At 30.1% G+C, this 26655-nt stretch overlaps 2 protein-coding genes across 4 annotated transcripts; both read right to left on the reverse strand.

Annotated features, from left to right (window-relative positions):
* Positions 1 to 15458: 15458 nt before the first annotated feature.
* LOC114386367 (ran guanine nucleotide release factor-like) lies at positions 15459 to 19695 on the reverse strand. 3 transcript variants are annotated; one of them, XM_028346385.1, is made up of 8 exons: positions 19456 to 19695; positions 19104 to 19215; positions 18977 to 19012; positions 18747 to 18884; positions 17637 to 17723; positions 16594 to 16641; positions 16420 to 16496; positions 15459 to 15909 (listed from the first exon to the last, which is right to left on the reverse strand). In XM_028346385.1, exons 2-8 carry the CDS (start codon positions 19176 to 19178, stop codon positions 15774 to 15776), a joined length of 597 nt encoding a protein of 198 aa, XP_028202186.1. In that variant the 5' UTR covers positions 19179 to 19215; positions 19456 to 19695; the 3' UTR covers positions 15459 to 15773. The 3 variants fall into 3 exon arrangements, with proteins under 3 accessions (XP_028202186.1, XP_028202178.1, XP_028202172.1); XM_028346377.1 differs by having other exon boundaries at positions 19416 to 19695; XM_028346371.1 differs by having other exon boundaries at positions 19104 to 19694.
* A 1472-nt stretch (positions 19696 to 21167) lies between these two features.
* Positions 21168 to 25112, reverse strand: LOC114386389 (peroxisomal adenine nucleotide carrier 1). Its single transcript, XM_028346394.1, has 5 exons — positions 24631 to 25112; positions 22913 to 23144; positions 22315 to 22461; positions 22031 to 22188; positions 21168 to 21953 (listed from the first exon to the last, which is right to left on the reverse strand). Exons 1-5 carry the CDS (start codon positions 24771 to 24773, stop codon positions 21677 to 21679), a joined length of 957 nt encoding a protein of 318 aa, XP_028202195.1. The 5' UTR covers positions 24774 to 25112; the 3' UTR covers positions 21168 to 21676.
* Between the last annotated feature and the right edge of the window lie 1543 nt (positions 25113 to 26655).

A 26655-nucleotide genomic window follows, 5' to 3' on the forward strand; every position in this document is an offset into this window, starting at 1 on the left:
AAAGGAAAAAACCAAAACGAATGACAGGTAGGTTAACAAGTTGTGTAATTATCAGAATGGCATATGATAATTTAATTTTGGTCCAAAGAGGGAAATGTGAAAAGAAGAAAGGCACAATTATTATTATTTTTTTCAATCAGGAGTTATCTGAAATTTTTTGTTAACGTCCAATTAATATTTCTTCTACTAAATAGACTTACTTTGAGATAAAGTAACACTTTTAACTGTGATTTAAGGTTTAAATAAAAAATCAAACTTGATACCATAATTAAAGAATTTAAGTATGAAAGACTTGTATCAGCAACTTGAAAAATAAATAGTAACACGCTTTAGAATTGAATGGTGTTTAGCTGCCGTACCCTGCACTAAAAGTAATGCATGTTGGTACAGTACAACAGGAGTGGGGTCATGCTGATGCATAGGTCGCAGCAGTGCGTTCTAATTAGTGAAGTCTCTTTGTAACCGCAAACAAGTTTGGAGTTGCAGAGAACTGCATGCCCTGGCTTTTTCTTGCTGCCTCAATCTCAAGGGTCAAGACAATAAGATTCCTTTCAACACTCAAGTCAAATACTTACTCATTACACCAGTTATGATATTTTAACCTTTTTCTTTCTCCTTTCATGTGCTCTTTTTCTTTCAGGAAATTCAATTTATACAATCATTTAAAACTAAAAGAAAAAAAATATATATAATAAAATAAGTAATACAATAAAGCGATATATTTGGGTTATATTGCATGTTTGACAAGTATTTTTAACTAAATTTCTTTTTACTTGATGAAAAGTTTTATTTCACCATTCATGCAAGTTTTTAGTGTTTTGTGTAAACAACTATTTTTTAATAACTTGGAACAGATTTTGATATTCTGTTTTAAGTAGTGTTTTAGTTTCCAGTTTTTAATTCTTATATATTTTATTTTTTTCTTCTTTTTTATCTTTGAAATGATATTTATTAAATTTACTTTATACCCTTTTATATAAAGTATAGTTTTATTACTATACTAATCAACATAATAAACATATGACGTCAATTTATGTGTTATTTTGATTCATTTTAAATTTGATTGAGAATACTTTAAAATATAATATAAGGTTAATATTATAATTTTTAATCATACAACAAAATTAATTTTTATTTTAAACTTGGTTGATAATATTTTAAAATACAATGTAAGATTAACTTTTTTTATTCATACAGCAAAATGAAAATTTATATGAATCATCAACTTTTAATTACTAGCTAATGTTTTTAATCTTTTATTTTTTACTCATTTTTTAATTACTTTTATCAAACATAGTCTTATAAAAAATATTTTTTTATAATTTATTATAAATTATTATTATAAAAAGGTATTTAAATAATTCTCTCTCTCTCTATATAAATTTTAAACTTTCTACATCGAAATATTTTCTTAGAGTTTAGTAGTGATGTAATGCCAATATAAAATAATCATATACTGATAGTCAATCACAAATCAATGTTAGTATAACTTAGTATTCACCAATTTTTTTATAATTAATTTTCGTTGAAAATCTTGAATGATTACTTTTAGTACATTTTTTTCATAATTATATTTTTTTCTATCCAAGATATTTGAATTTAAAAACATGTTTAATGAGATTCATCTTAGTTTCACTCGACTCAATAGAGATAAGATAGTACCCAGCCTCTCAAACTCAACTATAATAACATGAAGAGATTGAAGAATAAAGTTTTTAACTCGGCCCAATGGAGTCCGAGGATATAATTATAAGTATAAATTTATTTGATTTCAATGCTCCTAAAATTTTTAGTCCATATTATATATATGTACTTTTTTTCGTTGAATTATTATATATTTGTACTTGCACCACCTAAATTTGACTTTAACTAACTCGTAGAAAATAACATCAATTTGATTTAAATTAAAAAATTATATTTAGTGTTTATAAATATGATTTTTTTTAAAAAAAAGTTGTCCCTTTTAATTTTGTAAATTTTAAGATTTTTAAAATAATACACATCATCACTTAACAATAATTATATTATGTTTTATTTATACATTAGAAAATTATTCTGCAATGATATGATTATACGTTTGTCGTGATCTTTAAGTAATGACGAACATTATTTTAAAAAAATTCGATGTTCAAAAACAAAAAAAGAACTATAATGTTTAAATTATTAAAATAAAATGAAATCAGATTTAAATATACTTTACTCTTTTTATATTTACAAATAAAGATAGAGAATTTAAATTAATTGATTCATATAATTATTTTTAAAATTAAAATTAATTTTTATAATGTGTTTGAGTAAAATAAATTAAAAATTAAATAAAATTTGGAATTAATTATTTCGATGAAAAAAATTATTTTAACTAAAGTAAAATCGCATATATTGACTGGTTGGAATAATTTATCATTGACTTTTAGATTATAAAATCAATTCTTTAATCAATTATAGACAAAATATATTTTTGATTTCGTGATTCGATTTTCAGATTTATAATTAGGTTCATAGCCCAATAGATATCCTCACAATATTATTGATTAAACGGCATCTCTTACCAGTTGCCTTTCTGCTCATTAAAACCTCAGTCGTCTAGAAATGAATAGTTTTGAACAAGAAAAATAATTATCGTCAATTTTTTTTATTTTTAAATTTAACATCACAGGTATTTTTTTATGCAAACTTGTTTAAATTGAATAAGATTACTGATTATGAGCACAAAATCTTTCCTCCTAAAGATTAAAGTAATTATATATTCCAAACTTGAACCTAAAATTAATTATTGGTTAAGTTCTAATAATATAATTACTTTAATCTTTCCTCCTAAAGATTAAAGTAATTATATATTCCAAACTTGAACCTAAAATTAGTATCGAAGTTATTTCTAGTGTGAAATTTTTGCTTTCTAATATTTAAGATTAATTTTGGTGTCCTCTTTGAAAATATTTTAATATCATTAAATAATAAAAAATTTAAATATATCTTTTAAGATACTTGTTATAAAATTTAGTAATATAATAATAGGTGATTTTTGATGGTGTAAAAATTATTTACATTATAATGGAATTTAAACATGTAAGAGTGAGAAAAGTAAATCTAAGACATAAAAAGAGTACATGCACGCAAGCGTACACATTAAACACTAAGGGCACACAACATTAACACATTACACTAATTAAGGGTGCCTGCGCACACACTATTGACACTAGCTAGGCACATATTTACAAACAACACATGCACACACTAAGTACACGAGCGAACACACACATCGATGCGCACACTCAATAGGTTGTAAAAGAAAGACGTTTAAATCTTCATCCACGTTTAAATTAGTTAAGTGAATCATATACTTTTCTTTTTTAAAATCAACCTTTAGAGTTAGACATTCCTTTGCCAATTTTTTTAATTTCCCAATCAACAATTTCATTTATCATTAGTTCCCCATCAATCTACCTCAAAATAGCAAACCGAGTTGAAGAAATCACATAACTAAGCACCCTCTTTAGCTTACTGTCTAACACTTTTGAAATAATTTTATAAATGCTTCCAATAAGAGATATGGGTCTGTAATCCTTCAATTCTTAGGGACGATTATTCTTAAGGACAAGAGTAAGGAAAGAAGAAGTAATTCATTTTGGCAATTTAATTAGCATTGTAGTAAAATTCAGGGCATAAGTCACATACATCATCTTTAACTAAATCCTAGTAGCTTTTGAAGAAAGAAAAATTGAATCCATATTATCGCAATATTTTAAGTCACAATACCAAAGAACAACTTTAATTTTCTTCATTAAAAAAAGGCAAAAGGAGAATAGAATTTTTAGGTTTTGATCATCTTAAAATCATTTGTAAAGGACGATCTTGTATTGACTCTGAATAGTCATTCTAGAAACAAGAACTTAATGTTGATTATATTTCTTTCTCTCCAATTAGTCGATCATCAACCGTGATAGCAAATATCTTATTTTGCCTCCTCTAGTATAGATCATCTTCAGTATTAGACAATTCCAGTAAGAAAGAAAAACATACAAATGGGTGAAATGGTAAGAGTTTTTTTTAACACACTTCACTCCTACTAGAACGTGCGTGCGAGGATATCTCTACCTCTTACGGGAACAAATACCAGCTTACAATTTCTGACTGATAAATAAGATAAAAAAAAAATTACACACTAAAAGAATTATGCTCTTCTACTCAAGATTTTTCCCGATAACTTGAGACCAGGTCATTGATGATTATGATTAATTTGCTAAACATGTATTCGATAGAGTCATACTCATACATTTTCAACAATTTATACGATTCACAATGTTGATCTTTGACAAAGATTCCACCCACTGATACTTTTTTTTTGTTTTCACTTTTTCAATAGCCAACTAACGAATCATCAAACTCGTCTTCTAGATCTAATAACACCTTCAGCAAAAACAAGGCGAAGTTGATTGACGCATTAAGATACACCATGGCTTAATTAGAACCGAAAACATAAAATAACAAATATTTAATATTACAGCAGAACTCCATCACGAACATTCTTATGCCACCACCACTTGCTCCTTGATTGTGATCCCCTAACGAGGCTATCTTTTAAATGCTAAAAAAAAGTTAATTGTTAAAAACTTACATAATAAAAATTATTAGACCCTCCTTTTCATAAAAAAGAATAAATATTAAAAAAAAAAGAGTTTAGCTAACATGTAAATGCATATGTATTTGTTAGGAGTTTTATATATTACGCTGGTTATTTTAGGAATTTTATTATTTTTCTTAATTTTAAAAACTAATTTGATCTTTTAATTTAAAAAATAACATAATATCTCTTTTATAATCTTTTGTCCCCTATTATTTGTCTCAATTATCTTCTATTTTTTTCACTCATTCTTTATTATTATTACTGTCAACATCAGGCATTTTCATTAGTATATGTTGTCTCGAAAAATGATTGTGAAAAACAGTAACGATAATGGATTTGAATGGCTGGAGAGAGACATAAGAATTAGATAAATAAAGACGTCATGAGTTTGAATTTCCACTAACATAACCTATTGATTACGAGCATTTTCTTATGAAAAAAATTAATAACTTAACTTACATTGATCAGTAATAAATTTTCCTTGAAAATGGTTGCTTAGAGTTCATTTTTTGTGTACGGGTTATAAAAGTATTCTAGCGATATTTGCTCAGTCAAACACGGTGAACTGCAATCCAATTTAATATATTGGTCAGTTGGCATTGCTCAAATGAACCTTCTTAAAGTAACACACCAATTGTGAGCGGGTAAATTGAGGAATTGGGTTTGACATTAATTTTTTGTTCTTTTTCTTTCGTCAATCTGTTAACTCTGATAGATTGACTTTGTGTCATAGACATGGCAACGGTCCCATGCATGCACCTTGAAGTGAATTGCCCATGTGTTAACAAATACGTACAAATTATTATAACCTTTTTTCACTATCACTATTCATAACTTCTAATAAAAAATGGCTGATTATTTATCAAGTGGATGACATTAATTAATTGATTTCCTTAAAAATGGATGAGCTTTAATTTACAGCCAAACACTTCATAAAAGATATTACTAACTAGTAACTAGTCACCATATAACTCAATCACAATGTTTGGCGCCTTAATTAATTGACAAACAAATTAAGCAGCTCAAATATATTTAGGTATAAAAGTAAGTTTTAGAATGATATCTTTTTGAACCAATTAAATTAAGTTATTCAAATCATTGTATTTTTATTTGAAATTTATTTCTTATTTAAATTCTTGAAAATATGTAAGGTCCAAAGTAAATTTTAAGATGCAGTTTCTTTGATCTGATTAATTACAACAATTTTTAAATTATAATGATTTATTTAAATTTTATCTTATAAACTCTTGAAATTGTAAAAATACTCATGAAATTATCATGATAGGTAATTAATATTTACACTAGTCAATATTTTGATAGTTTATAAATATTAAACAATAAAAAGTATATATTTAACTAGAATTAAAAATGTATAGTAATAAGATGAATGGGATTTTTATTAACTATGAGAGAAAGTCATAGCATAATAAGACTCATTTTTTAAAAGAAGAAAATCTTTACTTATAATGTTATCTATCAACTAATTAATAATTTTATTTTAGCTTTTCATAAAAATATTAAGCATTAGTAGTATTTTTAGTAATTAATAATTTTATTTTAGCTTTTAATACTATCATTTAATCACAATTTAACATGCATAATCTAGTTCATTGAATTTTATAATAATTATATCTTAAAAGTTATATTAAAAAAGAAAAAAAGTATATTGATAGTGCATGTCTATATATTAAACTGATATTTTTAAGAATTTTGAAATAATAAAGTTTAAAATGAGGGGTTTGCATATTTCACCCTAAAAATCCAGCTATGTTACCAAACCGAACTCTATGTATACCTATTTCAACTGCGATAAAAGGGTGTTATAGTGGACTAAGTTTGATGAGCTAGCTCGATATAAAATATGAGCTAAACTAATAAAATTTTATGTTGGAAATTATTTTGACTTAATCTTTTTTTTTTTGTGTAGGGAAATTAGTTTGACTTAGTTTAGTGTAATCTACAATATTTGTTTTTTGCCAGACTTGGGTAATATATTATTTCATGGTGGGAGACTCAACTTTTGGCCTGAAATTTGAACAATGAATATATATTATACCTTTTTTTCCTTTATTATTAGCTAGGTTTGTTAGTTTATACTTTTTTTGGTGATAAAGTAATGATCTCTTAGGTTATTTTGTGATGGGTTTTAAAATATCTTTTTATTATAGTGTTCACATTTTTTTTAATGGACTTCTTGGAGATTTGTGACTGCAAAAAAAAAAAATATATATATATATATATATATTAAAAGAGTTTAATAAATAATTTTACGTCATTATTTAATCACAAGTCATCATTTAAATTATTTTAATATAATTATTTTAAAAGTCGTTAACAAATTTATCATACATGATATGATATATTGTAATTGAATGATTATGTAAATTTTTTTACAATGTCAATGCATAATTCTTTTTTCTTTATGTTAAATAGTTATTTAATATATTAATTTAACATATGAGAATGCTATTAATAATCATTAGAATTGGAATAATATAATAAATGTGTATGGGAGGCAAAGAGAGGTTGAGTTTCTTCTACTAACAAAAAAATTAATTAACATCTAATATTTAATATTTATCAATAAAAATATTTAATAATCATTTTATAATTTAGAAATAATTTATTTTAACCAACACTAAAGATTAATTAAGAAGAAAAAGAATCAAGAAATCAATCCCCGTAATTAAAATTATTTTAGTTCCTACAATTTGGTTATTGTTTTTTAGTTATCGTAAAATTATTTTTATAATTTTAGTCTTTATGTATATGTGAATGACATGTAACATGTAACTATACATATGCGTGCATGGATGACACATAACACAATGTAATATTCTATTGTCATATTATTTTTTAACAAAAATTTCTTTAATGACAAAAACTGGAAATATATATTAAGGATATTTAAGCCTTGAGTTTACTATATTATTATATTAATGTCTGAAAGTAACTTGTACCATGAATTCAAACTATAAAAAATGTTTGAAGCTTTTGGCCCTTTTCAAAATTAATTCTTATAATTTCCAATAAAAAAAATACACATTTCTATAGATTTTTTTAAAAACATTTTCAAACTAATTGTTGCCAACCCTACTCTAACACTAAGAAGAGTGCTAATCAAGGATTTAGAGAATTATAGAAGAGACTTTTGGTTGTTTAATGAACACAACTAGTGCTAATATTAATCTTTGAATTTTATATGCCATAAGTTCGTGATGTCTTTGTTAAGTCTCTTTCGATTGGAGACAAAGTAGGTGGTAATGTGACAAACTCAGCATCTTACTTTAAATGATTAGTGGGCAATAATAGCACAAGGTGCCAATCTCAATCCCTTCATCTCCAATTTTTTCGAGATAGAGTTCATGCCCCTTTTGTGGCTCGTATAGATTAGATGATCTATTTGCTATCATAACATCATACACCAATACCGTTTATTGGATATAATTAATTGAAGCTTTAGTGATAATGCTTCTCAAAACTCTATGATTAATGATCGATGTGCCTCCAAAGAAGATGGATTATCTATGAAAAAGAATATAGATCTACTAACTTTAATTAATTATATAAAATAAACTCCGGTAAAAGAGAAAAAAGACAAAAACAGGAATAAGCATTTAGATATGACGGATAACATCACGACGAATTTAAAAGAGCAAACTTCATTATCTCTATAATTTACTTTCCTTTTCTGTCTAAAAACTATACGTACAAATATTTGCCTTTGCTTTACTCTTTGTTTATATGCATGAAATTAGGTTAAAACAGCTTAAACAAGAAAAGCAAAATAAAGGCTTTGAAGATGTCATGGAAAGGGTAAGTGTATGGGAAATTAGGATTAAAAGTGATGGTAATGAATAACAGTGGTTCTGCGTCGTGGAGGGTCATATCGCAAAAGACTTTTTTGCAATGCCGGGTGATTTGGTGCCAAAAGTTATGTTTGAAAATGAAATTTAGGTTATGCTAGGCTGATAATGATCAATTGAAACAGTCAGACGATTTTGTTGAAAATAAATAAATTCTTTGGAGTATAAAAAAGTACTCTTAATTTTATTTAAAGTTATTACTTAATTGATAGAAAATAAATGTTTAAAAGCTATAAATATTCTGGATTAATTATATAATTGTATGACTGTCCTTTTCTTTATTTTATTGCAGGAAAGTAAGTTTTATCTTTAAATATAATTAATATGTATATCTCTTACATTGTATGAAAACATTAAATTTAGGGAATTTAAAAATAATTAAGAAAAATATTAAGATATGTATGCATACTTAATTTAAAATAATTTTAAATTAAAACTTGATAAAGAGAGTTAAGAATAAAAGGTGTCGTTCTTTAAGAGACTATAAACTAAAATACTAAGTCACTTTCAAGACAATATACTCTAATTTAATACATAGGAGAGAAATAATTGGCATCTATAAAAGAAAAAAGAGTAATCACCCGCTAACAAGTAGATTTGAATAGACGTGGAAAATAAAAGGAGAAAATGTAAAGATAAAGCAAAACCCAATTGATTGAAATATAAAAGGAGTTGACCATTGATGTTTCCACACCCTAGATCCGTATCTTTTTCTAAACTTAGCCTCCATAGAGTCATACTTTTAGGTTAGAAGATGTGAAAGAAAAAAATTGTCATATTTCTTTTTTCTCTTTTAACTCTTTTAGATAATATAAAATTAATTATTAGCTCCGATTCCTAGTAGTTATATTATTCCCTACCACTAAAGTGCTATATGACTAGAGAAGTTTGATTCATGAATATCAAGTGCTAAATATAGCTAGAGTTTCATTTTTAGGACAAGTACCAATAAGTGCTGTAGCATTAGCAATTCCAAAGAAAAAACTTTATTTTTTATTCCAATGGTTGGATTTTCTTCACATGGGACTTCGCATAATATTTTACTCTCTTCAAATCCTCTTGATTGGCGAACTCTTGTACGCTTGATCTTCATTTATTGCCTTCCAATTATACACATTCAATATCAAATCATTATGTAAGAGTAAACTACTAACATCAACTAAAAGTTTTATCAAAATTACCTAATAAAGTCCAAAAATAATCCGACAAAATTAAAGCAAAACTAAGATAACCAAACATGTTAGGAAAACATCCATAAAAAAAACATGTTAGGAAAACTTATTCTAAGATTTAATTTATAAGAGTTTTTAATCCCATATTGTTCCAAAAATAAAATAATAATATACATATAAATAATAGAAACAAGATTTTCATTAATGTTGTACGAGAATAGTTATATAAAAATTACTTGGGACATCCATCTAGTTTTACTAAATTTATATATAAGTCTTTATAATTTAAAACTTTTTATAAACTTCTAGTTGCTAAAATATATTATTTCTTTAAATGTATCTGTACTAACTAATAATTGCTAAAATTTTATTACTCTGAACTACAAGACCAATGCTTAGATAAATTATGGAGCAGATTTATTTGACGGATAGGAGAAATGAATATATTCATATATTTTATGAATTTTCAATTTTTTTTACTCTCAAATTTCTATTATAATTGTCGTATAAAAATAAATAATTTGTTTCAAAATAATTATCATTTTAATTTTTTAATGTGACATTAATTATATTTTTCATTTATACCTCATATATTAATAATGAATAACAAAATCTAAAAATAAATTAATGATAATATAAGGTTAATTTTATAAAATTATTATTTTTTATGTATATTTATTATTATTTTTTATTTTCATACAATAACCTAAGACAATAATTATTTTAAAAGGTCACTCATTTCATAACTACTCCAAGTTAAGCACCCTTAACTATGAAGTTATGTGATAGGCTATCGAAAAATATATGCATCTTGTTGGTATAAGTAGTACCAATTAATTTTTTTAAGTTTTCATCAACTATACAGTCTCATACCTACACAATCTTTGGATTCTTCTCTTTCCGGTGTGATTCGTCGGGGTGTTACAATTGTTGGATCCTATTTTTCAATAGAGTGGAATGATGAAAACATTTTTTCTTCCCATTGTACCAACAAATGGTTGATTTGATCCTTCGAAACTACAGAAATCAGAACCATATCATCCATAATATATCATAGCCTTAAGCCCTCCAAGTCTTCTATATAGCATAAATCTTGGTCATTGTTAAACATTTTTAGGTCATATAATCTTCCTACCCAGCTCTCTTTGAACCACCTAATCTTTTCTTCAGGGATTTTGATATCCACACCATCCCACTGATCTTTCTAGTTGTTGTGGTATTGATGGTTTTTGTTCTACTCTATCCACACCCCTTTCACTTCCTGATGTTTGTGAGTTATGGCTTGTGCATAAGTCCTTTGTTGTGTCCATACTCCATGTTGATGTTTCCTGTAGTGATAATCAAAATGTTAAGCAACAATTATCTTTCATCTATCTTTTACATGCTCATTCTCCACCATACCTTCCTATCATCTCCCACTATTCATTAGCTTTTATTTCGATATATCAACAAACATTTTTTTATTACCAATACAAATTTTGTCCAATTGTTGCTCTAACTCCTTCTCATTTCTAACACCTTTGAACCTCAAGAAACCATATCGGTGACCCTCTTGTTTTCTCTTTTTTGCTATAAAAATCTCCCACACTTGTCCCTATCTTTTAAAGATATTCCATATGTTCCAATCTCTGTGACCCTCCGAAAATCTTGAGAAAAAGAAGGTTGAAACATCTCTTCCATTCCTCTAGTTACCTTTATTTGTCTTACCCTTTCACTCCCTTCCTCTCATCCTCACGGGCTATTGATTTGTGTTATTTGATAATCTTTATGCGGAATCTTTCTTGAGCCCAATATGAAGACTAAGGATATGATAAGTTTTATACAAGTGCAAGAGTTAGTCCAAAGAGGTCTGGATATTCTTTTGCCAAAATAAAAGGTCTAGATATTCTTAGACAAAACAACCCAACTTATATACCATTTTCTTTTATATACTAAAGGTTATCAAACAAGTTTTCTAACAAAGATTAGTTAATATAGCTCGTAAGTATGCACCAATGTTATGGTGACCCTAATTATAGCTACAACAGTCCAAATCTCTATATGCTTTCCAATTCATGACAATGGAGTAGGGAAATGCCAAAATGAAATGTGGCTTCATGAATTTTCATCACTTCTCCTTCCTAGTTTTCTATCAAACAAACAAAGGAATTTTTTTTTGGGCAAATGTTAGTTATTAATTGTTAGTTGGAGGATCAAACTATGACCTTTCCCTCTCTTTCTTCTCTTTTTACCACCAAGCCAATCTTATAATTTCTAAAAAAAGAAAATTTTAATATTTCTCCTTAATCTCTCTTTCGAATCTCTCAAAACAAAGGTTAAAGTAGAGAAAAAGATATAAACTTAGATAATATGATATAATAAAAAGAGTAAATTACACTCGCATCCCCTATGTTTTTTCCAAATTACATCCGACACCCCTCCTTTTTTGCACCCTACAAAAAACTCCTTCATTTTTTAGCTCACATTACATCTAGACCCTCTCCCTCCTAAACATCGTTTAATAATTTAATAAAAAATAAGCACATGTTGGTCACATGAAAATTTATGTCTAAAATACTCTATCTTCTTCCTCTTAAATCCATAAAAGACACGATATCATTTTCAAGTTGAAAATATTTTAACACTCTTATTTCTTTATTTTTTTCTCTAATTGAACGTGAACCCAGTTTTTTGTTGGACATGAACTCACCTTATTAGTACGCATGTGTTAACACCATTCCTCCTTCTTCTTCTTATTCTTTTTTTTAGTTCAATCTTTTTGGTGCATGTTGGGTCGTTTGGTTGTTGCGTTTTTGTTAGACGTGTTCCCAACAATGTCTATTAATTGAATATGGTTATTTGCTTCAATTTTTAGTATTTTGCTCCTGGATTTGTGTTTTTAACTCCTTTTTTTGAAATATTTATTTTTGATGGCTAGGTGTTTGACATAATATCTCAATCAAGAGCTGCATCTTTTTCAAGTGTTAACAATAATGAAGTAATAGTCAAATATTATAGGAAAAACTGTTATTGCCTTAAGAAATGTCCATTCATAAGATCAATTATTAATTTGTTATTGAATATTTAATAAAGATGTTAGGACAATTTTTTTTGTTCACATATTTCAATTGACGTTTGTTAACGGCATTAACAAAAGGAGTGATAGAATTAATGTAAAAAAAGGAAGAGGTATCGGGTGCGGGTGTGAGTATAACAAAGATGTTAATTTCGTCTGCTCACATATTTCAATTGACGTTAATAGAACGAGGATAAAAGTAATATAAAAAAGGGGAAGAGTATGGATGCGAGTGTAATTTACTCTAATAAAAATAGGAGGCAAAGAAAATAATGAAATGTTAAAAAATATACAAATGTTTGTATTTTACTATGACTATGAGTGATCATACATTCTAAAAAAAAAAAAAAAACAGTGACCATACACAAACGCTATTTTATAAAATATTCCAAAAGCATCTATTTTATATTTTCTCTCTTTCCTTTTCTTTTTATCATATTATATCAATTTTTATATTTATCTGTTTTCTCTTTTCTTTCACCCCTAAAGTGTATAATAACATAGAGTAGTCCATGCAACATTTTCCTATCATCACTGATATTTTGAAGTATGGACACAAATGAATTGAGCGCTAGTAACTCCACGTTAATTTGTCTTTGTCGGCAGTCTTCTCTCGTTTTGTTTTTCTTTTCATCAATTACAACAAATATGAAGTATTATTGTCCTTTATTCTTGTCAAATTCCAAATTCAAAACCGGCAGTGTTGATTTCGTTGGTAATTGTCTTATGGCAATGATCACAAGGGATTGTGTTCGAATTCATTAAACACATGGCTATGTATAAACACAAATTCCAAATTCAAAACTCATTGCTTATTACTTACGAGAAGGAGGTTTCTTATTGGCTAATGCTCAATGCCTGATAATTGGCAGCACTTCAACCAGTGCGAGTCAGAGTGGACAACAGTTCTCAATCTATAATAGTGCAAAAATCAGAATAATTTGAAAGTTTATAATGAAATTAAAGTTGAAGTGTTATCATGTATTTTTTTTAAAAAATAATATGTTGGAGTGTGTTACGACAAAATTTCTGTTAGTGTTCCTGTGAGAAAGCATTGCATAATTGACGGAGAAAAGGGGTACCATCAAACTTTCATAAAGTTTCTTCCAATGGAATTTCAGGGCAATTTTTTTTAATTCTTTTTAATTTTGAGTTTCTCCATTAACAGGGTGCATAATAAACCTATGTCAGTGTGGCAGCTCCTTGATCTTAAGAAGATATGACAATGATTTGATGTTGATTGCTCACCAATAATTTCCAGCAGTTTTCCTTTCTACATTTCACAATGTGTGAAACCATCTGGCCTAATAAGACTGCCATATCGTGTATTTTCTTGGGTGGGACCATAAAATTGCCTTATTTTTCAAACTAGTTGCATGACACGTGATTGACTCATCACAATATCATGGTTCTAACTTTTGGGGTCCTAAGAGTGCCACCTCTAATGGTTTACATCATTCATCTGTTGACACAGTCCATAATGAAACCTCAGGATAGAACTTGTTTTGGCTACATGTGAATGGACACTCTACTATGACTGTGTTGCCTAACAAAGATAGAATTTGCATTGCGTGGATTGTAATGGCTGAAACTAAGATCCTGGTTTCTATTTGGGCTTCTAAGGTTTGGGGTCTTTGCCTTATTTTTCTTGGAAAATTTTCAACCCAAAGATTCTTATGTGCCTTCTAAAGGGGGCAAATCAATTCCTAGATTGAAGCAAGCTTCTGTGCTTGTCCGTTACTGTGAACATGTGTCTCAACTCTCAACCGTTTAATTAATCATTGCATAGAAACTGAAAAAGAAAGAGCACAATGACTGATAAAAAAGAAGCAAATTCTAAGAGACAAGAGAGGATCCGAATTCATTGAATATATCAGGCATATGCAATTGCTTGCAGTAAACGGAAAAACAAATGCTTTCTTAGAGCATGTTTGTGTAGATATTACCAATGAAATTTTTATCATTCCAAAACACAAAACGCAAAAGATCCAAGTTTGTTACTTTTGCAATGTATTCATTGGAAAGAGTAAAAATTGGTGACAATGTGGAAACAAACATACTCTTAACGTGTTTGAAAAGCTGAAAATCACAGCAATTTCACTAGAAAACATAGAATTTATATCTACTAGCTTCTAAGTAAATGGCTAAATGTGAAAAAGCACGTCTAGGACGTGAAACAAAACAATATAAATCCATTCAAGGAGACGGAATTCATGAAATTCTCATGCCAATCATTGATTGTTTGATAGTACTAGAGCATGTTGAAATATAACACGAACTCAATTCTGTTTTATGTTTTAAGAATAAAACAGTAAGTTAAAAAATGAAAAAACTCGATTTCATTGGAAAAAAAGGTAAAACAAAAAATGACCAGAACGTAATCGGACGTTTCATTCAATCCTATTCATGCATCAAATCCTATCATTATTATCTGTTATAAGTACTCAAATTGATAACTGACATGTATAAAGACATTTTTTAAGATTAGTTCATCTCTAGCACGAAGAATATGTCTGTCACCTATGGATTTGAAAGTCTATAGTAGGCAAATGCCTCTGTCTAGAAGTCTGTTCAAGCATTTCATCATTTTGTCAACAACTACTCTGTCCACCAAAAACTCAATAATACATAATAACCCTACCACGTACAAGCTGGGAGCTATGGCCCTTTCATGCTGCAATCACAGTGCTTCCAGGAAGCACGTTGTTTCTGTCCCAGATTGCTGGGTATAAAGCAACATCAAAAGCAATGTGAACAATTATTATTAAAAACTGCAATCCAGCACCTTGTAAAAGGAAAAAAGTCACTCACATTTCCAAACACATTATTCTCTCAAGTTACAAGTGACAATCCTGATAAGTTAATAACTAGATGAAATATGACCAAATGCCAAAAATAAAAGAGTACTTATGGACCAAAGAGAAAATCACATGAGGAATATACAGTGATCAAAATGGTATTTGCCCCTACTTTTCCAAATGTTTTGCTCAAATAAAAATGTTTAAGCCTGAACTCCACATAGCTGAGCATTAACTTGCTCCCAGCATGGTCTTGGATCAGAAAAGACCCCAGTCATGAACCCTGAAGCTTGTAACAGCAAGTTTAAAGACCTCTTCCATGGGCATGCATCCAGCTTGAGCAGCTGGAACAGCTACACCAGCACCAACTGTGTCCGCACTTTCGCTAAAAGGGCTGCAGATATAAAATATCATTCAAATGTGTATGTCTGCAGATATAAAGTTCAGATTATATTTCATTTCACTTCTGATTTGATATCTGATCTGCTTAACTCTTAACATAGCAGATTTAAAATGATCAATTGCATATTAATATATAAACCAGAAAGGGCAGGTTTCAACCCAAAATAAACAAGACATATTGCACTCACCCCGAGGTTTAACATGATACTGTGTATATAACAGCATAATACTGTGTATCTTTTCCATTAACACAAACCTTTCTAGATTTCTTATACAGTTATATGGATCAGAATGGTCAAAGAAATGTCAAAAAAGGGGTGAGTATTGAGTATTGAGTATCGAGTGTAATGTCATTAAACTTCAAGAGATGTGAGTGTAATTTGTCCTAAACAAAAGGTCCTAATCAAACCTAAACATCTATCTAAATTTCAATAGAACTCAACGAATCAGTCATAACTTGAGAAAAAGCTTATTGTCATGAAAATGATATGCTAAAACTTACTTTATAACAATGGGCTCATATGCAGTGACTAGTACATCAGTATCAACTCCTTTAAGATGCAAATTTGCCAAATAAACCTGAAGAAATGAAACAATTTTGGAATGACTCAGACCAGTCAATGTAGGAACAGTGTCTAATTAGCATTTGCAAAATTTGAAGAAAAACAGAAACTACTTTCACAAAATTTTGTGCTTCCCTTCCTTGCCGTCCTTTAGAAATTGCCTGCCGATAATAACAGATGACAGCAAGTGATTAAAAACAAAACCAACATTATTTCACACAAGAGATTTCTAGGTCTTACTACCTCTTTATTTGCTTATACAGATCGGATGTTTTGGCCAATTACAATATGCATCTCTATAACCATGGAGAGACATGTGACATGTCTGATTCAAGAGGGTTATCGAGTAAAATGAACATATTTCATAAAAGAAACTCAATTTCTCATTTGATAATCTCAGAAGGAAATAGACATAGACATAGATCAACCACATACCAATCATTGTTCCCACCAAGAGAAGCCAGTGTTCTTGACAATACAGGCTGAATCAATAAAGTGATAAAACAAATGAATTACAGGCATAGATTGGAAATTTTATAAACAATATGAAGACAATTAGGAGATCAACATATATGCAAATATCTAAGGAAAGTGGTAGAACAGACTAAAAACTATGTTTCATCTGTAAGCTAGTCATCCTAGCATCACTATATCAGCAGAATTTATATGACATCTCAGACTGCCTCTGATGAATAAGCAGCTAAATGTACTCCTAATTATAGCAAAATCTTAAAAGGCTGGGTAGGCATCAATTTAACAGTATTGAGGTATAGGTGACACCAAGATGCAAAATTATTAACAGATACAATTAACACAAACCAAAAAAAAATATATATATAGAAGCTACTACACAAGTAATCATGTAATAAAGTCGTCATCAAATAATATCAAGATCAAGAGTAATAAATAATAAATATTAAGTTGATTCAATTTTGCACCTATAACATTGTCTTTGCACATCCTCAATCTGTGACACTGAATATATAGTAAATAACTAGGCACACAAGTGGATTGTGAAATCTAATTGGCAAGCCAGAGAAGGAGAAGTATAAGAAACAACATATGAACATCAATCCCGTCCATGGTCACTCATTCAGATGACCAGGAAATGGTATTGAAACACAAATCAAGGTCAAAACAAGCATAGAAACTTTACCATTTGACCCACTGCAGTTATTACAACTGCAGGCATATTCTTGTACATCAAACCAGGTGCTTCAAGAACTCCTGACTGCTCAATAACCTGAAGTAATTTAAAGGGGATGGATGATCACGAGACACAATAAACTTAGATGATCAAGAAACACAATAAACTGTGCAAAAAATAAGGCACTAAAAGAAAGCTATCGTCTCTGACAGAAGTTCCTTTGTATTAGTACAAGCACACTCACACAAAGCAATGGAAGTAGTGTTATGCTCTAATAAATCAAATCACTTTGGAATTAAAATGGAAGAAATGTTACCAGCCATGTTATAGTGTGCTGAAAAGAAACGGAGTCTGCCAATCATCAATGACAGATAAACCTCCTAAAATACAAAGAAAACATTCACATAAGTTAAAGCTGCAGGTAAATTCAATTATTCTCTGTCTAATTGGATTTTAAATCCAAAGGAATGCTTGGATTCATCTAACAGTTTTGAGCACTTTTGGACATGAAGAGGTTTGGAAATGGCTTCAGGTTTCTCTAGAGGAAGATGATCAAACAATTGGTGAGCACTGGGGGCTAGAACAGTTATGAGTAATTACCAGAGGAAGACAGCCCAAAAATTACAACAGAAAGATAATCAGAATACAGAATAACTGAAGATCATGGAGCAATAAGTTGCTGCCAGCAGAAATATTAGTCATTTTAGTTCGGGTTTCTTTGTGTTGTGCAGGTTTCATCTTATTTGAAGCAGTGATGGAAAAGAACGAATAAGAGAAACACGCTGCACTTTAAGAAAAAAGCGTATCTGCAATGCTATTTCTTTTTATATTGTAAAGGTGTGTAGATAGGGAGTTTCAGGTATTTCGAGCTAGAGGCAATCTTTTTTTTTTTTTTTTTTCTGTAATCTCTGATGAAGGTTGTTTCTGACTTGGTTTGCACCACTTGTGCTAAAACTAGTAGTTATTAATAAAATTTCTTCGTAGCCTAACAAAAAAGAAACACACATAGGATACAATTAACGCAATAAAATCTAATTTTCCCTACACCAATTACAGTGCTCTCACTTCATGAATCCCATAACTCGAAGAAACAAACCAAAACCATAATGAACGACATACCACACTTCCTTCAGCATCCTGTTCAGTAGCAAGGTCTTGAAGAAACCATGCAGCACTCCCATTATCAGCAACATCAGGCTTGAATTCTAAAAGCTCAAAGATCAAGCTTTCATCGTGGCTCGGATCCGCAAATACCTCCTATATATAATATCAAGACCCAAAAACAAGTCAGCAAAAGGACTAAACAAAACATGGAACATTATACAATCAAAGACAAAGCATGACAAAACCTGATGATCAGGGACTTGTCGAATATTGCTGACATCCTACAAGAAATAACCAGAACCTTAATTTCAGCAAAACTAAAGCCACACAGTGTCTTCCAATGGTTTATGCAAAGAACAAAAAAAAAATGACCTGGAATCTGTGGGGGAATGTGCTAGCTATTTTGCCACCAAACAAAGGGTGTTGGTAAACAATATCTTCTGGCATTTTGCCGCCAATAAAAAGAATACGAAACAGCACCACCCTAGTTTACATCAAAATTGCAAAATCACCACGACCCATGTTAGCAATTCACATGAAACAACAAAAAGGAATCAAAAAATCATTTCTTTTTTAAGTTTCTTGCTTTAGGGAACGATAATTAAGCCCCCACACAAATGTGCAAACCTAAGCACAGTATTGGATATATGAAAAAACGTTGTTGGGACACCAAAAAAAAGAAACCTAAATGGGGAGTAAGAATATCTGGGAGGAATCGAAGTACGTGAGTGCAACTAGCAACGGGTGAAGCTCTAGTTTGTTCTGCCACTATTTAAACCTTTTCGTTGCTGACAATATACTGCTTGAACTTTAAGCTTTGTCCCTAAAAACAATACTGGTTGATACTTAAGCTTTATCCATTTCTTCCTTTTATTTAGAAATTAGAATTGGAAATTTAGAATCACTGCTTGAGATTGAAGCTTTCTCCTTTTCTTGTTACAAAAAAAAAAAAGTTTTCTCCTTTTCAACGGTGCACCTTTCTATTATTAGTTTATTAAGTCATTACGTCAAAGGATATAAATTAAAGATGCTTGTAAGTTGTTCATCAATAGTGGAATGAACTCGATTTTTTGTAAATCAAAGTTTCTTATTTGATTTTTGTGGACGGAAGAAAAATTTTGTTGGAAAAGGAAAACTCCAATAAAGTGATAAGTTAAATTTTTTAATAAAAATTAATTATCAATAATTCATATCAATAATAACAAAAGATAGCTTTACAAATTTTTACATGGTAAGAAATAAAATTTATTTTGAGTATTGCTACTCGCACACCCTTTTGCTATTATTAATGTCCACCCACGTATGTGTCTTTTAGTTATATTTCCAAATTATCCCTTAGATGGAAATACAAGATAAACATGTTTCCTTTACATAAATTGGGGTAAAAATTAAAACATAAAGAAAATACGGTTTTGTTGCACACTTGCATAGTGTAATCATATTTTTCATTGTGCTTTGATTTTTCACTCCCATTTACGTAATTGGAAACATATTTTTGTTGCGCACTTAAAAATTTACGAAATGAAATTATGTTTTCATTATTCTTTTTTTGGTCAAAAATCTCCACACCCTTCCTCTTCCCCTTCCCCTACAGACGGCACATCACAAACACTTAGAGCTGTTTTGGATCTGGGCTGAGTGGCAATGCATGTGTTCTGATTTGGATTGAGGCGGGGGAGACGATTTTTGGTGGGTGGGCAAATGAAGAATTTCTCAAGGTTGGTAGTGCCAACAGCAAGGGTTGGTAGTGAGAATTGTAGTTCCCATTTATTTTTAACTTGAACCCAATAACAACCGAAAAACAAATGCCCCAAAAAATAAAAATTGGCAAATGTCATATCCATTCCCTTTTTTCTCTGAGTACATTCCCCTTTTATTTTAATTTAAAAATTTTACTATCATTAACACTGTCTATACCCAAAATACCCTTACATGCTATTTAATGATTATTCCAGAAAGTAGTTTTAGAATGCTATATATCATCTAATCACGTGCACTTACCATTCCTGGCCTTCCCCATTTATTCCTCTAACAACCTCCCTCTTGAGTTAGCTATCAGTTGCAATCTGTCCCCTACACACAAAGGTCTAATTTTCTGTGTCCCTCTTATTCTTCCTAATATGCACCCTCCTAAGTCCTAACCTATCATAAAGTATGCTACAATATCCCAATCACCGGCCACATCAACCAATTACATAGTTATGTCCCATAACTGATTCTCTAAAATGCTGAATGAAAGTGAGTTACAAACTTAAATTGTTCATAGCACCTTCACTGTGTAGCAAAGCATGGATCATAATTTTGGTATTGCACCGCACTGCACCGATATGTTCAAAATAGATCGACAAGATATTACACAGCTAGAGACATAAAACAAAGAGGGACCAATTGATTAGAGTGAGGACTGAAGCCATACTCCTAAGTAACAACAAGAACGCAACAAAAACAAAGAAACTCATCAGTGATATTTGATAGAAATACTAGAACCAGCTAACTATCACACCAACAGTTACCCCCTTGTCTGAAACGGATTCAGAAAATATCACGACAAAAGAATCAGAACAACAAAAATATTTAGTAATCTGAAACTGAAGTGACTACATACATTAAAGAGGATGCTTATTTATATAAAAGAACTAACTACAAAAAATAAATAAGTGATGCAAGCCTTTATTAGAAACAAGAAATATTTATAAAAAAAAAACCATTTATTGTTAAGACTCTCTACTTTGCCTTGCTCTATCAGTCTTTTGCATAAATTCCTGGACTAATTGTTCTATATATCAATAAGCCACGGGAAGAGGACCGAAGAGAAGCCCCCAAAACAATCTCGTCTCAACTTTGAAGAGATGCATGTATCGGTTAAAATGCACACTTGGCACTCCAACCACATTCGTTATCCGCAAGGAATTGAAGCTTCTTCCTCCAGTAACTGCTACTATAACTTACAAGTTCTTAACCTTACCCCTTGGAAGTAATAGGTACCTTTTAAGTGCAAGGATAAGCACCCAGGTAGAAGCAGAGATCTTTTCCTTGATCATTAAGAGCAGTGCTGAGCTCAAAACAGTTTTTAAGATCTGAGCATGCAATCCTTTAAAATATCCCAGTATGCCCTCCCTTTTCCATATTCCATAGAGAACACTAAGCACTGTTTTCTGTGATTTTATCTTTGTTTTGGAGGTTTCTTCAGCTGAGTCTGCAGCTTGAATGATAACTTTGCACCTATAAGCAGAAAGAGATCTTAGAAGGGCCATACTTCGTTCACAAATCAAAACTAGTTTGAAGAAACATTTAAATACCTGATAGCTGGATATGTTAGACAGGTAGCAATGCTCTTTGAAATTGCACCTAAAAGAAAGGCCATAAATGCAGAAAGGGACGCTGGAGATGTTCCTTTATCAGCATTGTCTTGTTTATTCTTCAGTGCTCGTTGTTTAAGCTGATCAAACACCGTATACTGTAGCACGTGGTAGTTCCAAATTAAGGTCTTTTGTTTTCAGATCAAGAATTCTAAATATAACTTCACAGAAAGCACACAAACATATACAGAGTTCCAGATGATGCAAACTGCAGCTTGACCTACCTGAATTGCAGGGTTTGATGTCAGCAGCAAGGAAATACTGAGGCCATCAAATGCATCACTCCAGTTTCCTTCTGTAAGGGTCTTCAGTAGCCCTTTAGACTTTCCAAATTCACTTGTCTGCATCCTTGAAGAGGCTGTATCCAGAGGCTACACAATCATCAATGAGGTATGCTTAGCATTAAATTACAAAGTTTGATATGATACCTTGTCTCTCATATGCAACTTAACAAAGGACAAACAGAAAATAATGTTTATAGGTAGATAGTAAACTAGTAACAGTGGATGATTAACCAAAATTGTAGTAGATTGTGCATTAAGGACTTCAATAGTTTTCATGTGGTTGAACATGTTTTATTCCAGAGATGCACTAGATCCTCTCCTTTTTGGTTTCACAATCAAAATACAAATGACCAAAAATAGCATCAAGCCAGAAAGCATAACTACACAAGACTTTCATCACAATTTTGTGCCATCAAAGATACCAATAAGAAGCTAATGAAAATTTGGTATTAAAGTGTCCTACTCCTAAAACTATAAAAGACGCGTTTTAATTTTTAAATAATCAATTAAAACTAGAAAATAGATAATGCTGCCTCACCTGAGTCGCAATGGCTGTGCAAGCCCCAGCAGCAGCAGCAATAACCAAGTTTGCTTTTGTTCCAATGGATTTATAACCACTTTTTTCTAGATACAGTCTTTTAAAATAGCTGTATCCGTAGAAGTAGACAAATTGTGAAATGAAGGATTGAAGATTCTTTGTTCCAAGGCCCTGGTAAAGTGAAAGCACCTGACGGTTAGATATTGCCTCCAATAATACATCAGTGAGATTCCTGCAAATAAAACAATTAGAATGAAATTAAGTATATATACCCAAGAGATACATTCAGTTGGCTAATTTTGACACACAAAGGCCAGGAGGTAAGATCAATCAACCATTCAACCTGCATACTCAAGCCAAGAAATTATGATGTTAAAAAATGATTCTTTGATGTAAATGCAACTTGGCACACCGCACACCACATGCAGAATAATTTTTATCATTTGTAAAATTTGAATGCATCACACTTCCCTGTTGAATTCCTTTAAAAAAACATAAAATGTAACAGTCATCATAGGAAAAATTAAACTATTAAGCCGACTAAACCACTAAATAGGCTCTTGTAAGACTTAGTTCTCCTCAATTTGGTCCCTCTAATTCTAATATTCATAATTGAATGCTAAAGGGTCTATCTGATTCTCTTAGATTTTTTGTTTCAAAAACTGTTTTCTAAAACAATTCCACACTACTAAGTAATCAATTTCTCATCCAAAATCTATTAAGTTCTGAAAGTTGTTTCATTCATCCTCTCTTTCTATTTTCTTCAAGTGCTAGCTATGTTCAATACATAGGGGACAAATTTCAGAAAACAGAAATGTATTAAAGGGACAAACACTTTCAAATGTAATTACAGACAAACAAATTTTAGAAAATAGAAAACTGTTTTTTTGAAAATAGAAAACAAACAAGGCCTAAGTGTTTTAAATTGATCCAATTTGATGGTTTTACACATTCTAGAAGCTTTAAAACTGAAACAGAAAACTATTCAGACAACCAAAAACAATTTCATCTAATTCATATCAGAGGAAATAACACCCGCCCCAAAAAAACCATCTCATATCCAATTCTCTAAAGTGTTCCCGATAAATCACCATTGTTAGGTGATCTGGTTACCCCGTAAAGTTTCTTTTTTTTTCCAAGAATTAAGAAATGCAATCTGATAGAAAAAACAACCACCAAAAAGCCTTATATCCCTCTGGATCACACCGCGCCATTCAGCTCAGTTAAAGACCCAAGTTTTAGCGATATTATTTCCATAAGCATCCCTCTAAGACAGAAAACTAGAATCAAAACAAACCCAAGCTAAAAATGTTAAGTCTTTCAAGATCAATAATAGTATATCTGAGACTACAAAGCAAATGCTTTTTTTTTTTATAGGCAAATATTAGTTTGGTAAAATGTTAGTTTTGTTAGCATAGGATCGAACCCACAACATTTCCCCTCTTCCCTTCCCCCTTCACCTTATATCTCCAACAAAGCAAATACTAGAAAAGGGCAAGGCAATTAAACAGGTGGTTGATCAACGACCACCATCTCCTCAACATAAGACCATAACACAAAGTCTCGATCCAAAAACACCCAATTATGGTAGGAACACACAAAAAAAAACATTTTTTATTTTTAAATTTTCATCACCATCAACAAGGGGACAAGAAACCAGAACAAATTGAAAATCAATGATAACAAGGGAAATTGAGAATGATGGGTAGGGATTAAACCTGTATTTTGTTCGACCTGAGGAACGTGCCTCAGCCTGGTACTTGGTCTTGCAGGTGTCAAGGGGGTAGAGAATAGTGGTGCTGATCAGTGATCCTATGGCCCCAGAAGTTGCCTCTGCCAATGATTCCAGATCCACGTTCATCTTCTTCTTCCTCTGGAGCCCAAGATTACAGTGGCAGGGGTTGTTGGAAGGTGTGATATTATTAAATTTTGTGATAAATAACAATGCATAAGATAGATGGATAGATATATATATATATATATATTATATTATATAGTATATAAATTTATAGGAGTAGTGAGACAGGGGAAGGAAAATGAGTGTTACAGTCAGAAAAGGAAAAGGAAAAAGAAAAAATGGATTGGAGCAATGGACGCACCGAGACAAAGAAGGGTCATAGTTCATAAATCATAAATCGTGGAACGGCACCATGTAACGTTGTCAAACAAGGACAGACATCATATGGTTCCACGAAACTAAAGGAAGAAAACGTGAGTGGCGTGCTGCTATATAATACGTAGTAGTATCTATCTGCCGATTAGGCAAGTCCGTGACTCCGTGTACTACTTCCGCGTTATTGTGTGCGTCACTGCGTGCTATATATACTAGACGGTGTTAACAAAAACAAAAGACACTACTACTACTACATGACACATGCCCATAAATACACGATTCTTCAAAAACCCATGCAATCTAATTGTCATCAAATGATGAAATTATCCAATGGTCTAGTTCAGTCCCTAGAGTTTTTAAGAATTAAAAATTTTAAGTGTGATTGAATCCTTGAGCATTAGTTCTAAAGCCTACCTAAAAGGTTGAAACTTATAGGAATACTTGTGATTAGAAAGTCAAATATTTTAATTACCGTGATTGAAAAAATAAAATCCCAAAAACCAATAAATATAAGAAAATGTTTGATGGAACATTAGAATCAATTTTTTTTGGATTTTGTTTAGAAAGTTGATCTAATCTAATTCAAATCAAATTTTCATTTATAAAATTTTCATATTACCCATGTTTACTTTTTTTATTTCTTATATATTTATAAAATTATTACATAATCTAAATTTAATTTAAAAAAATAGTAATAATTGGATATATATATATATATATATATATATATATATATATATATATATATATATAACTATTGAATTGTGTAAATTTCTTTTTATAGTCTATATTTGAAGAAACATTCTGGTTATGCAATGACTTGTAGGTGAGATGTGATGTTTTTTTATTATGCTTCTTATATATTTTATTAAATATTTTCTTACAAAAATAAAAGTAAGATTAAATCAGGCTGGTGGGATTGGTGTAGGACACTTGACCTATGATTAGAGAACATAAGCAACTGCGATTAGAGAACATGAGCAAGTGCGGGTGATTCATATTTTTAGAGATGTCAATGCATGTGCTAACACATGGATAAACTCAAGATACAAAATGGTAACATATTTCTTGAAGGAAGAGCAAGCTAAGAGGTTCTTATGACAATTGTCTTTTATTGATATTTAGGGGTTTTCAACCCTAGTACATTTAGTATTTATATAAAAAAAAACATAATATATAAATATAATTCAACATTTGAATCAAACTCTATTAAAGATAAACATGCATGTTTCAATTATTTATCCCATCTTTCTAATACTTGTATAAAAAAATATAATTACTTTTGATAGTTGGTCACTAGAAGAGTTTAAGTCTACAACTATCTACTTGATGTATGGTTTGACAAACATTTTAGTTAGTTTTTAATTTTTTTATTATTTAAAAAAAAATTGACCATATTAGTAGTATTTGATAAACAAGTGTTTTCATTAAAATGTAGCATTTTTTGGAGACATTACTTTAAGCAACATTTAGCTTTTTATGTTTTACTATCTCTATCCTTGAATATATGATTTTTTAAAACTAATTCATATCATTTAAAAAAGTTGGTTAATTTAGTTAGTAATATTAAATTTATTAGTGACTTATATTAATTTTATAAAATCACCCTTAATTTAGTTAATATTATTTT

The sequence above is a fragment of the Glycine soja genome, chromosome 2, assembly GCF_004193775.1.
Source record: "Glycine soja cultivar W05 chromosome 2, ASM419377v2, whole genome shotgun sequence".
Taxonomy (NCBI): domain Eukaryota; kingdom Viridiplantae; phylum Streptophyta; class Magnoliopsida; order Fabales; family Fabaceae; genus Glycine; species Glycine soja.